This window comes from Primulina huaijiensis, chromosome 3 (genome assembly GCF_012295235.1).
Source record: "Primulina huaijiensis isolate GDHJ02 chromosome 3, ASM1229523v2, whole genome shotgun sequence".
NCBI lineage: Eukaryota > Viridiplantae > Streptophyta > Magnoliopsida > Lamiales > Gesneriaceae > Primulina > Primulina huaijiensis.
The window spans coordinates 25,590,480-25,605,197 of NC_133308.1; the positions used below are offsets into that span (position 1 = coordinate 25,590,480).

The 14,718-nt window shown below is 32.7% G+C and overlaps 1 protein-coding gene and 1 pseudogene across 5 annotated transcripts; both read right to left on the bottom strand.

The window, feature by feature from the left end:
• Nucleotides 1-1,502: 1,502 nt before the first annotated feature.
• Nucleotides 1,503-7,199, bottom strand: LOC140974053 (leucine-rich repeat receptor protein kinase HPCA1-like; annotated as a pseudogene).
• Nucleotides 7,200-7,407: 208 nt separating this feature from the next.
• On the bottom strand, nt 7,408-11,024 carry LOC140974054 (protein FAR1-RELATED SEQUENCE 5-like). 5 transcript variants are annotated; one of them, XM_073437273.1, is made up of 5 exons: nt 10,895-11,024; nt 9,935-10,219; nt 8,054-8,528; nt 7,891-7,958; nt 7,408-7,813 (listed from the first exon to the last, which is right to left on the bottom strand). In XM_073437273.1, exons 2-5 carry the CDS (start codon nt 10,215-10,217, stop codon nt 7,770-7,772), a joined length of 870 nt encoding a protein of 289 aa, XP_073293374.1. In that variant the 5' UTR covers nt 10,218-10,219; nt 10,895-11,024; the 3' UTR covers nt 7,408-7,769. The 5 variants fall into 5 exon arrangements, 2 of the variants coding, with proteins under 2 accessions (XP_073293374.1, XP_073293372.1); XR_012174711.1 differs by having other exon boundaries at nt 8,054-10,219; XR_012174709.1 differs by having other exon boundaries at nt 7,408-7,958; nt 8,054-10,219.
• Between the last annotated feature and the right edge of the window lie 3,694 nt (nt 11,025-14,718).

Here is a 14,718-nt window from a genome sequence, read left to right on the forward strand (position 1 = left end):
TGATTCTACAATAATAATTTGTATTATTTCTTAAGTTGTACTAAGAGTTTCAATTTAGGCGAAAGATAAGTCATATATTGAATTTAGTTGTTACAAAGTCGTGTAAAATCAAAGTCCTCTACTATATTCCTTCCTAAGTATAAGAAGCAGAGACATAAAAAAATTAAGCCTTCGAACTTCCACAAAAACATTTGTGTTATTATTTTTCTGTATTTTATATTTTTTGGTTTAATTGTTATAACTTAATTACTTGAATATAGTTATCAATAGATCTAGCTGGACCCTTCCATACTTTGAAAAATCATTCAAGTGGTCTAATCGCATCCCGTCAGTCGAGAAAAAACTTGTACAACCAAGAACTATCAAGTCTGGTTTGAGGATTATCTCGAGTTTAGAAAAAAATTTATTCATCTCCTCCAATATCTAAACCAATCCTATTTGTTTTTTTTTTTTTACTTTAAATGCACATTTCCTCCAAATTAAAACAAAACAAAAAAAATCTTGACCCTCATCTGCTAAAAAGTTTAAAGAATACAACTAAAGTGTTTAATATTTATTCACAAATAATAGTAATAACAATAAAATTATCTTAAAACACAATCTTTACTTAGAACAATAAAAATTTTAAAATGAAAATCAAATACTGAGACAGAAGTGCATAAAAAAATTACTTGCATTATTTTAATAATATTCACGACAAGTTAATCCAGGATTAAATTTAATATCAAAATTTTAAAAAAAAATTACTCAAAAAAATCATAAATTCCATATTAGATAGATTCCACAAAAAAAAATTTAAATAGAATATCGTAAATATAACTTTAGAGTTCATAAAATAAAAGTGATAAATAATTAAATACACCTTACAAATTTTTGAAATCAAATTCAGACTATCCACGGAAAAAAATGGCAAAGAAATAAGAGAAACAATGAAATTGCATAAGAAGAAATTTTAGATCTATCCTTTAAGATTTGAGAACAAAAGAACAAAATTAAGATCAAGGCATTAGGCCAAATAAGAATTTGGAAAGTGAAATCGTTCTTTTTTCTATTTTTGTATAACATTATTGAATGAAAATTGAAAATCAGAGAGAATAGAAAGCCAACAACCATTAGCCCGAAAAAATCAATATTGCAGTGTAATCCATCACTATTTCTTATAATTATATTTTGATCCTCGTTTGAATATAAACTAAATGAATTATAAAAAAATATTGTATAAGCACGCAACNTATTTTGATCCTCATTTAAATATAAACTAAATGAATTATAAAAAAATATTGTTGCGTGCGTCGGTGCACTAATATAACATTACTCTTTATAAATTATTGATAAAAAAATTACTTTCATTCGTAAACACATTTCGATTTTTCCATAGTAAAGGAGAAGCAATTCAAGCAAATACTATATAATTTTCATTGGATAGTGGATAGTTTACGATTCAAACCTTATGAGAAAAGTCACACGCAGTTGCATGTAATTCTTCCAAAACTACACAAATTAAATCAAAGAATTGAAATCCATTATTATTATATGTAACGTTCAAACATTATATATCTACTTGTGTTGAACTTTTGTAAACACTGAAATTCCATTACTACACTCGAAATCATCAGTTTCACCACCATCCTTTCTTGGTAAAGATGCATCATAAGGATGCCTTTGTGTTAACATCTTTATCCGATCCAAACTCGGTCGCAGACGACGATTCAGACACAGAATTTGTGTTTAGGCCATTATCCTGTAAGATGGATTCGAGGGCCTTCACGACTTCACTCATTGTTGGACGGTCTGAAGCTGATTCTTCGACACATTGCATGGCTAACTCCAGAAATCTTGAAAATCCTACTAGAACACTCGGAGCATCCCTTATCGACGGATCGATGATCTCCTTCAATCCAAAATATGTTTCATCGTTCTTGTCCATTGATATCCTGACTTCTCGTACAATGTATTTTCCCTTTTCGATAGGCTGCTTAGAGGTGATCAGTTCAAGCATCACGACACCGAAGCTATAGACGTCACTTTTCTCAGTTAACTGTTGTGTCATATAGTATTCAGGATCCAAATAACCCTACAAAACATGCAAATGTTAGCTTTTTCCCCCAAAATTCTGTGTAATAGTTCGGGTATTTTCACTACTAACCAGTGTTCCTTTTACTTGAGTGGAAACATGACCTTTTGAAGTGTCGCATACCAGCTTAGACAAGCCAAAATCTGCCACTTTTGCCGTTAGATTGTCATCCAACAAAATGTTAGTCGACTTGACATCACGGTGAATAATCGGAGGATTAGCGAGCTCATGTAGGTAAGCTAATCCTCTAGCCGAGCCTAACGCAGTTCGTATCCTCCTCTCCCAATCCAAATGGATTCCCCTTTTTCCTGTGCAGGAATAAAACCTCCGACAATCATCTAAAAATTTCAGAAGATGGCACAAAACAGTGTACTAATGAAAATGAGCTTACCGGATAAACTTTCCCTAAGAGTTCCATTAGCCATATACTCGTATACCAACATCTGTTCACCATGTTCGAAGCAAAATCCGACAAGGCCAACGAGGTTTTTGTGATGAACTCGCGAAAGCAGCTCTATTTCATTCTTGAATTCATCCCTGCCTTGCATAGAGCCTTCTTGAGCCCTTTTGATCGCAACTACTTGTCCACTCGACACTGTTCCTCTGTAAACCTGATTACCAAAAACATATAGATTTCTCTGTCTTACCAATTTATGGCATGTAAATATGTACATTGAGTTTGTTTGTCAATTATCAACAACCTTGCCATAGCCCCCTGAGCCAATCTGATTGCTATCAGAGAAATTATTGGTGCATTTTTTTAGCTCGGCGTGAAAAAACCAATGAGCCCCTTTTAGCTGTGGTGCCCCTCCGTTATCTCTGCCGCTCGAAGGCCAAGTTACTGGATCTGAGAATTCAAGGAAATTAGTCAAGAAATGGACCATACAGTACACATGAATTCAGAAATGGGAACTATCAAATGGTTTACTTAATGATTCCGCTTGTTCAGCGCGTCGTTTTTGCCAAAGAGCATATGAAACTAATCCTGCTAGAACCAGGACTAGAAACGCACATCCGGTTGTTACTCCAGCTATCATACCCGTGCTAAAGCGACCTTTCCCATTTTCTTCTGAAACCATGATGTTTTTTTGTTTAAAATAATCAAGAAATATGAGTTTCATATGCAAAAATTCAACTATTTTAACTCATAACTACTTAAGTCTTACCTTCAAAATTGTATTGAGCTGCTATAAAGTAATATGGGCCAAATCCACTTGGAGGTTTATAAATCTGGTTACTTAACATAAATCCTAGCCTCCGAATCTCTGACCGGTTGAAGTACTTTGAATTGGTAGGAAAGAGCGCAAGCTCCACTTGAAGATAGTCATAAATATTGAAAAATGGATTTTGTAAAGAAACTGATCCATAGGAAAGGCCTAGTTGTAACCAAAGTGTAGTTTCTAAAGACTGAAATAAAGTAACATTCGACAAATCTCTAGAAGAAGGTGCTCTAAAATTCAATGTTCCTTCATATGGATAAGCACATTCACAACTTTGTGGATTGAGTTTTTCATCGGAGTCACATGATTGGCTTCCACAATTTGCGAGACTGGTGGAGTAAGCCTTTTCTGGTTCCTGAATTTGACAGTAAACCGTATTCTCAAGAGAGGCCGAACATACGGGATTTCCATACAACCTATGGACATAAAAAAGTTAATCTAAGACGTGTAAAGTTCAATACTTTTGTAATGAAGTACGAGCATGGTAAAGTATTCTTACATTAAAGTACTTTTGTATTGTCCTAGCGTTATGGATGGTATGCTGTTGTTCTGAAAGTCAATAAGCTGAAGTTGCGGGCTAATGTTGTCGGTCATGTTTAAATTCTTATCAAAGCCATTGTTACTAAGTTTCCTGTCAAATAGTTGCTGTCCATTTCAGTTATTGCATATTTCAAAAATATCATTGGTGAATTCGTGTAGGTTGGTAGACTCACACTTGTTGAATCTGAGGTAAACTGAACATTTCAGGTGGAACCGATCCTTGCAACGGTCCAAATTCAATCATCCTGAGGATCAGACAGAATTAGTTACAGGATAATTGTTCCATGATTCTTGACTTAGAAAGAGAGATTAATCCTTGTTATGAATGTTTTCTTGATGTTCATTTGTTTTTCATTTTATACTCACAATGTATTAAGTGACTTCAAAGTCGAGAACCAATCTGGAGCTTCTGATTGATCAAAAGAGTTGTTACTTAAGTCCCTGCATGGAAAGAAGGCAGCTTCTACACCGATTTTTCCATGAACTTGAGGAAGGACAAGACCAGAGAGGGCTATTTCTTACACATAATTGAGGGAGTCCAGTCTGGTTAGATCTGGTAATGGACCAGACAGCATATTGTGAGCCAAATTCCTACAATAAATCACATGAATTTTCAACTCTTAGCAAACCATTGTACGTAATGAGACTCAAAATTTCATTGGACTTAGAAAACTACCCACAATTCTGTGATTTTAGTGAGATTGTTGAGATTTGTCGGGATGCTTCCATTCAGGTTATTCCGGTCAAGCCGACTAGACACATTTATCGTGAAAAAACAAAAAAAATGAAAAAAGTGATTCACATACATCATATGAGATCCATGGAAGTGAAGATAAAACAAGAAACATAGTAAAGACTCTTAAGTTACTCACAGAACTTCGAGCGACTGAACCAATCCAACAGTAGATGGAATGTTGCCCTCGAATTGATTCCCATCAAACAATCTACAAATAGTTTGTTCATCGTTACTACAGTTCCTAAAAAGATTTCTGAGAACAGAACAAGATGGTCTTGTTCCTCGGCTTACACGTGTATTAACGCCATGTCAGGGCTAAAAAGGTCCTCAGGAATTACCCCAGAGAGCTGGTTTCGGTTGAAATGACTGCAAATCTTAAAGATCAGAAACCTCGAAAATTAAAATGAACAAGATCGGAGATTCATAGCTAACCATACTCACAAATGTTTCACATTCTTGAGTTGGTTCAGTCCCTGGGGAAAAATTGAAGAGACGGGGATCGATCCTCTCAACTGATTTTCTGCCAGATCAAGCCAATATAGATTCCAGAGTTTACCAAGAGAAGGTGGTATTTCACCAGTTAAGTTATTCGTATTCAACGCGCTGTCAATGTATATTTGTTCCATTAAATAAGATGCATAGACAAGTCCCATAAAATTTCATAACAAAATGCGACTAAACCAGATGTTCTTACAGAAAAGTCAACTCTGAAAGATTTCCCAATTCACTTGGTATATTGTTTGTGAAGCTACAGCCGGTCAGAGTTCTGAGAGAAAAACAAGAAACTAATGAACCTGTTTCATGTATATGCAGCATGACAGGTAATTAACATTTGATCTTACAGTGAAGTTAGCTTCTGCAGATCTCCAAGTCGAGGAGATATCGAACCTGTAAGGCCGGGGTTATATGACAAGTCCCTATAATCATCAGCTCAGTCTTAGGCTTAAAGCATAAAATTAGGCAAGATATACATAAGGACTGGCAGTTTAACTCTAATCTCTAAACTGAACAACAACTGAGGCAACAGATTTTTTACATTAACTCGACCACAGGCCTCGATCACACGAGCAAATTGATCATACCATGACCAATTCATAGTTCAGTTACAAAATATATCATGATTGAAAATTCATCAGCGGTGGAAATTCAAGCCTAATGAAATGAAAGAATGCCTTTCATGTTGTAAGCGACTGGAGCAACAATTGTCCGCTATGGCTGCATATGTTGCGTATCGATCAAAATGTATATGGTGGTTGAGCTGTTGTAAGATATTTAATTTCCACTTCCAAATTCTAGCTTTTGGTTAAACAGAAAGTGTTCAATCCTATGATACAAGAAAACTCACAAGGTAGTCAATTCACTAAGCCCTCCAATATCACCACTCATTTGACCAGTTATTTGCAAAGATGATAATCCTCTGCATAATGAAGGAGAACATATAATGAAATTTCACGAAGATTCTCCGTCCAAAGGGCGACTAACCGAGAAAAAATCCAGTGTCACCCTTTTGGAAAAATTAGAAACTATTATATTCTTACAGTGAAATGACTCTCGAGTTATCGCATGAAACTCCATCCCACGATTCACAGGGATCATCGGACTTGTCCCAACTCGGGGGCGTGTTACCCCATTGACCTTTTAGTGATAGAAGTACCGCAGCTGCAACCATTTACCAATTCAAGAAAGTGCTCAAGCATTAGAATCCGATTCTACAAATACTACAAGTCCTATATTACGATTTTTACAGCTCGAGAACACGAAAAGGCCAAAAGTTGACATGAAAAATACAGTCACGTGACCGATTCAATCAGACAACTAGGGACCTATCTAAATTCCTTTTCAGACAACTTTTTGTTTAGTTTCAATGTTGATATTCGTTCTTTTGCAGATTCGAAACTAATATAGGTTTATTAACTTTAAAAAAGTCACTTCATATCAGATACGAACACATTTGAACCAAAATTTTGAAACATGCAGGACCACAAAAGCTTCCATTTACAACCACAAGACACAAAAACACACATCGAATCAAACAAAAAATTTCGACAAGGGGATGGAAAAGACATTACATATAAAAACTCTGTTGATAGCAACAAACATTCGAACATACATTAAAACTTTTAATAAAGAAATTCTTACCATCTTGGGGGTCTGTCACAGAAAAGACACCCCAAGTCCATGTAGATAAAACCAGATAGCAGAAGAGCAACCACAGGACTCCCATGGCTGCAGTGCAGCACCAATTTGTTCCCACAAAACAAAACAAAATTTCTTAAATTCGTCACACTTTCTTCAAGAAGAAGATCATTCACGTAAAACCCATTTCCTAGAAGGTCGATTACCAAGAAATAATGATTAAAAACAGGGAAAAGAAGTTAGAAGGCTCTGTTTATGTTTCATTTCCCATGAAAATCAATCCACCTCTTTTGTAACGACAAACGTTAACTAAAAACGAACTTTACGAGGATGTGTTGTTTGTGACGTGGATTTCTTCGATATATGAATTTGAAGTGTTCCTTTCTGTTTAATTTTGTCCGCCTGCCTGCGAGCTTTCCAATGTCAACAAGAACCCATACGAGTATCCAACAAAGCGGCCATTTTTTATATTCAAGAACTCACTAAACTGCTGCATGATATATAGGTATATCATGGCCGGAGTCATATATATTTTGAACACCAAGTAAAATACAATATATATATATATATATAGAGAAATGCTACCCTACACAATCATGGTGTGTACCATGATGGGCGCCTCATTTTTCTTTTTTATTTTTGTTATTTAAAAATTAAAATTACAAAAACACAAAATTCTGAAATCATGGGCCTTCCATATCAACAATTAAGAAAATTTATCACAGAACCGTTTACAAACGATTAAAACCTTAAGGTATTGCGTGCAGTAAATACATGTCAGAGTTTTCATAATTACTCTCTTATCTCGTAAAGCATCCATAAAAAATAGCCAAATTAACATGAGCTTTGTATCTATCATACAACTTCTTTACGAATTGAAGCTGTAAAAAACAACAAAACTATACGAAAAAAATTCTGAAAAACAAATAAATAAATAAATACCAAAAATAAAGAACTTAACAATCTCATAGGTGGAACTGAATGAAAAAAGAATAACACGAAGTACCAGAAGATTAAAAAATGAAAAACAAAAAGAAGATTCTCGTACATAAATGAACTTAATTCATTCATCCAAATGTGTTCCAGTTGCTCGCATGTTGTTAGAACCTGCAATAATAAATACAATTCTTAACATCAATCTCTCATAACACTATTGTTTAAAAAAAATTAAACATTTAAAGTACCAGCCATCGATGCAAAATCTTCTTCATCCATGTTGTCATTGTTGTTATGATGATCATGTATAGTTGATCTAGTAAACGACACATCGCCATATTTACAAAATAAATGAAATTATTTTGTATGCAAAAAATTTATAAAATACACACAATATTAATCAACACATACCCGTTATGCAAAATTGGACAATTGCGCTTGTCATGAGACACACCTCGACTCCCGCATCCACGACATAGTCTGGCCTTTGAGATTGACTTCTCCTTTGATGATTTCAATCTCTTCCCACACCCTTTTGCTCTTATTTCAGAAGGATCAAATATACCAAGGACCACATCCATGGTTTTCTTCTTTTGACTTTCACTGTTGAAAGTTTTACTGGTGTTTATCTCTTTAATTTTGCTTAAAATATAATCTAATTGTTCATCCAAGAAGTTTGTCCCTTCATCAGTCAACGACGCATCATCAATTGCTACGGAAGCTTTATAAGATAACCTCGAGTGCCTTGACATCAAACTATTTTCTTGATCATCGATGCTATTTTGCTCAGTCATAAAATATATGGCATCAACCTTTGCAACTCGTGTCCATCGTTTCAGTATATACTTATCAGGCAATTGATACACTTGGCTAATACGAAAAAAAGCTAACATATGTCTGCATGGAATGCCATCGAACTCAAATTTCATACAATTACATGATATATAGTCCATCAGTTTATTATGAGTGAGCACCCTTGGTTTGGAGGAAGAACAACTTTGAAAATTCATCACATTGTAAACCACTAATTCAACTCTTTCAGATGTTTGTTGCAGAAAATAACCATCACTCTCATTCATTTCACTTTGAAACTCTAACCATTTTTTTTTTTCGTGTACACCTTAACCATTTGAGTTTCCATTGGCCTCTTTGACTTAATTTTGGGACACTCATTCAAATCAATATGGTCAGCAACTAACTCATTGTGTCTTTGATGTCGGAGTGCCCTATTGAAACGAGTAATAAAATCCATCAATGAGTTCTTATTAGAGACATACTTCTTGAAAAATGCATGTGAACTTTCAGATCTCTGACTACTTGAGATTCCAGCACAAAATACATGGTTACAATATGCTGGCACCCACTTCTGTCGTAATTCATACATCAATAACAACCAATCATTTTTTTCCAAATTAGCACACTTGATAACATCTTCCCAAGACTTATCAAATTCATTAGGTGTCGTAGAATTTTGAATGACATTCTTTATGCTTTGATAGTAGTCGCGAAAAGTCACAGGATTTAATTTATCTGAAAATTTGTTCAGTATGTGCCACAAACAATATCGATGCACTACTTGTGGGAAAACTTGTGCAATGGCCTTTGTCATAGCAGGATCCTGGTCAGTAATGATCACGTTTGGTGCACCTTTAGGCATGGCTTCTATGAACTTGTTAAATAACCAAACAAAAGACTCAGTCTTCTCGTCACTTAGAAATCCGCAACCAAAAACAATTGTCTGATGATGATTATTAACTCCTACAAATGGTGCGAAAATCATACCATATTTGTTAGTGTTATACGTCGTATCAAACACCACTACATCACCAAATACACTGTTTGTCATCCTTGATACAGGATCTGCCCAAAAACACCTACTAAATCTATTATCCGAATCAGTCTCATAATCAAAGAAAAAAGCTGAACACTTGTCTTTCTCAGCTGCAAAGAACTCAATTAGTGTTTCAGCATCAATACCCTTTTGTTCATCCCTTAGGATTTTCTCACAGTTTCTAATATCTTTCTCTGTGCAACCTACATGCTCAGGCCCTCCATACTCTATTTCCAATAATCGCATTTGTTGACAAATTGGTACATTGGCTTCTGAAAATTGTTGAATCAATGCTTTCTTTGATACTGAGACATTTCGATGTGAGCGTAGCAAATGCACCTTTGAAGGAGTCGAGAGCGGATGATTATGGATTTCCATGAAGGTACTGACAACCCAATTAGGACCAGTTTGTTCCTTGACAATTGAAATCTTTGACTTACATCCAGTTCTAACTTCACCACGAGCTCTTTCCTGTTTCGGTTGAGCGTCTTTTACATGTTTCATCCAGCGGAGTTCATCTGTATGACCTTCTTTAAAGCATACAAATTTTTTCCACACAACTTCATTTGTCATCTTTTGTTTCTTACTATTGCTCATTCTCGCACTAAACCCGGCTTCTCGTGCATATTGGTTATAGTACGAAAATGCATCATCCAATGATGCGAATTTCATCCCAATTTTCGGTTTTCGATCGTCTGCAACTTGGGGAATGAATAGCTGATCATCACCACTATTTTCTTCCATTGCTTAGGGAAAAAATGACAAACACACAATTTAGAAAAATATGATGATTTTATAACGCAAATTTCTTTGACTTAATAGACAATACTATCATCATTAGAGATGATAATTATAAATCCTATAGTAATGATTGTTTGTCTAAATAAATTAAAGGAAATTAAAAATATTTTGTTGTTTAATATATTTTATTTAAAACGTAAGTTTATTGTCAAATTCTGACTTAATCTCATTTCATACACCATTTGCCGCTTTTACTGAGAATTTGATAGTTACCATTTCTTGTTATGAGCAATAATTAAGTTCAATGTTAACCAAAATTTTTTAATATTAAAGTTGTTATCACAATCATAAAATGAGATGAAGACATCAAAGAACTTAAGCGATCCATCCACCGTTCTAGAAAATAAACACAAATATCAATAGGTGACCTAACAGCAAAAAAGATTTGGGGAAACCATAATTGAAAATAATGTATCCGTCCTTTACGCACAAATAAAATGTCGTAAGCTTTGTTTTTCTGTAATTAGAACACAATTTTTTAGGCTACGTTATTCTGTAATAGCAACACAAATCTTGAACCTCATTTTTCTGTAAATATGGAATTGCAGTTCCCAAAAATGTAAGGTTAGAAGCTCTAATATAAAAAACCCATTGTAAAATCTACGAGATACGAAGCATACCTTGGTAAAAGTTTCACCGGAGCTTGGACGGCAGGCAGCGGAGATTGGGAGACAGGGTGGAAGGTATCGATTGATGATGCGTGATAAGAGAAAGAATATCTTGTTTGCTGATGATTTTTGAATCTTGAGCTTTTTGTGTATATCTTCTTTGCCGATGAGTTATAAATCTTGTGATTTTTGTAATTTTAATTTTTAAAAAACANGATTAATTATATATATATATATATATATATATATAATATGTTGTAAGGATGTCCCGGAAGAGTAGTCGATTAATTGTTAGGAATTCAATTTTTTTACAAACATATTTTCTATCGAATATGTGACACAAAGTTTGCATAATACAATTTACAAGCTATAATTATAGTCCGAAATTTACTCAGTTTTATCGTCGTTAAACAAAGATATATAATATGTTAAATTTATATCAAAATCATAATTAGATACTAATGTAATAACGACATGATGAGTGAGCCAATTGTTTGAGCTGTCATCAACAACTCCCAGCTTTATATTTAGTGAGTGTGACAATACTTTATCTTATTATTATTATTATTATTATTTGACAAGATTGTCCTTTGCTTTTTTATAACAATAGGGATAATATTTTTTTTTTTTTACATATGATCGAATTCACACATCTTCCTAGATGTTAATGCCACTGGATTACTAGTCCAGGGTACAAGTGTATAACTAAACTTTTTGTATTATATTTTAAAGTTTATAATAGTTTTTCTGTCATACATGAACAAAATAAACCAGACAATCATATTTTTAATATTATTCATATTTTATCTCAAATTTTAGTAAGAGTAAAAAATACTGGTCCGTTATTTTTGACAAATACATAAAAATATCACGGTGTACAAAATATATTAATATCGAGTTTACTTGAGATTTTTTCTCTTATTTTTTTTTCAAAATCTAAATTATATTATTAAGTGTGAGATCCTTAGAGTAACTACCTTAGAGAACAACAAAATATTTAATTCCATAATTACTATTTTCACCATACTAAAAACCCCTCAAGTCACACCATATTTTATATAGAAAAAAATCTAAACAAAACTTATCTTTTAAATCGAACAATTCTTCTAAATTGAAAATAATTTCGTGTTAATTGTTTAGTATTATTTGATCAAATTAAAAATAATAATAACACATACAGTGTGTGTGGATCTTTTACTAATATCTAATATATCCAGGCTATCCACCGATGATTAACGACATACTTTTTATAACATAAAAATATTTGAACTAAATTTATTTTATGTGAGAAAATTGCACTTTTAGTTATGTAAGTTAGCTTGTTTTGGATTTTAGTTGTCAATATTTGGTTTTCATCTAATAAGATTTTGTCTTGTTTTGGTCTTTTTTCCACCTGAAACCACTAAATCTATTCACTATTGCTTATTTGGAACGGATACTCTCATGCATGTCTCATATACCAAGAATAAAACATGTATTATACAATTAAAATATATCTTAACAAATATAAAGGTAAATGACGCTCCCATTTTCAAATATTGAATGTTGTTTTGCTTTATTTTCTTTTTGTTTTTGCTTATATTTATTTTTATGTTTGTAATATCGGTTTATTCTATTACATTATCTACATAAGAGAAGCATCGATATCAAATAAACAATTTTCGTTGAGATTAATGACTTTTGACCAAAAAATGATTAAAAAATATATCAAAGTTAATAGATTAAAATCAAATATTGACAAGTTATAAGTCTAAAACAAAAAACAAGTCAACTTACAAAATTAAAATGGCAATTTTTCTAATTTTATGTTGATACACACTGAATATTCAAATTAATTTATGTATATTTTTTATTGTAAATTTTTTTTATAAAAATAAGTTATTAGAATTTATATTTCTTTTTAAAGAAATTATTATTAAGTACAAAAATATTTATAAAATATACAATAAAATAATAAGNGGCGGCTCTGATACCACTAAAATGTCACGCCCCGAAACTCGGGATTGGACACTTGCGTCGTTTAACAATCACACAACTGAAACGACCAGCCTCGTAGTATAGTATACACCGAAAACCAGTTTATTAATCATAAATCTAAAAAAAATAACCATGTCTTTACAACTGAAATAGAATAAATTTGCGGAAACGTCTTACATAAAATTTAAAGTCCTAAAATTCGAAATTCAAATTCCTATTCTAGAAATTCTCGAAAATAACCAATATTCACCAGCCCCAAAATTGTTCAGATTCTTCTTCTTCAACATGTTCTTCTGATTTATCTGGGGAAGATTGTAAGGAGTGAGTATTTTGGGAATACTCAGTAAATGAGGGAATTATCGAACACCACATAAAAAATTCCATATTTTCGAAAATAACATATATTTACAGCATGCTTTTCATAATTTTAACACTGCAATTTTTCACTTTTCATCGTTTACTGACGTCAGTCCCTAAGTTTTAATCCTCTAAGGGGGCGAGGCCGTAAAACAGTTCTATCCCACTGCTAAGGGCCATATGTTAGAATTCCACCCATTTTCAGGGAATCCTCACATTGTCTCACAAAACGTAACAAGATTTAAAAAAACGTAGACGGTGTTCGAGCGCATTTTTTTTCTTTAAAAAGAAAACACATAACCCAAAATTTTAAAATTTAAAATTTGCCCACTTACCTTAAATTCTTGATGCAAAATTACGTGAATAATTAGGGTTGCTTGCACAGGAATTTTCGAAAATTCCTCTTCGGCGGCTAGACCGCGGCAGCGCTTCGCTGTGCTCGAAAATCCTAAGGAGACTAGGGGAGATTTTTCGAAATTTTGTGTATGTTCTAAGGTGTGATTTTCGAAAACTAGGGCCCTTCTATTTATAGGGGTTGGCTGCTATCGTGATCGAGAGTTACAGTGCGTTTGAACTGTGAATCAAATCTAAAATCATGTTATATCCGTGATCTAGGTAGATATTCGAAATCTCCTTCTTCATTCCCCACCTAATTTTCGAAAATGGCCTAGTGTATATTGTTAGATTTCGAATTCTAGGGATTTTATTATCTCTTGCTTGATCTTTTATCCCGGTATCTCAATATCAACTTAAATCTTAGATATTTATCTTCTTATTTTCAAAATTCCTTCTTTAATTCCTTAGATTGAGATAAATTTATTCATATCAAATTTTCAAGTTTAAATAATATTATCTTAATTTCGAGCTTCATGATTCTGTACACGATAAAATTATCTACACAACTTAGATAACCTTAAAACAAATCTTATATTCTGAATGATTTAAATATTAATATCCAAGATTACACCATCAAATTATTAACCTGATATTAAATTGATATGATCACGATATTACAAAATCCCGGGTTTTACAATAAGGAGATATGAAACAAAGTATTAAAGCACAAAAGGAGTAAATCAATCAATTCGGAAATTGTGAAATAAAAAATAAATTAAGAATAAAATATAAAAGTAACCGTAATTTTAATTAATAATATTTTTAATATTTGTTTTGTTTCCTTTTCTATATTTAAGGGTATTGAGAAATCTAATTAAAATTTTTGAGTAACTAAACTTTTAGGCTATGTTTGGTGTGTAGGATAGGATAATTAATTGGATTGATAACAAAACTCAAGGTAAGGATATATAATATGTAGTGATAAAGAATGTTTTGTTTGGTAAGATTTTAATGAGTAGGATAAATTTTATATTTTTTTATTGTTGAGACAAAAATACCCTAAATTAATTGATCCAATATTCACCACTTATGTAATATTATTTTTTTCAAATTATGTAATTTATTTTTCATTAAATTCACTTTAAATTATCCGAACTAGCTGTTTC

Bases quoted from the DNA above. Each gene is read 5' to 3' on its own strand.
- LOC140974054 (XM_073437271.1), bottom strand. From the start codon at position 10,217: ATGGAAGAAAATAGTGGTGATGATCAGCTATTCATTCCCCAAGTTGCA.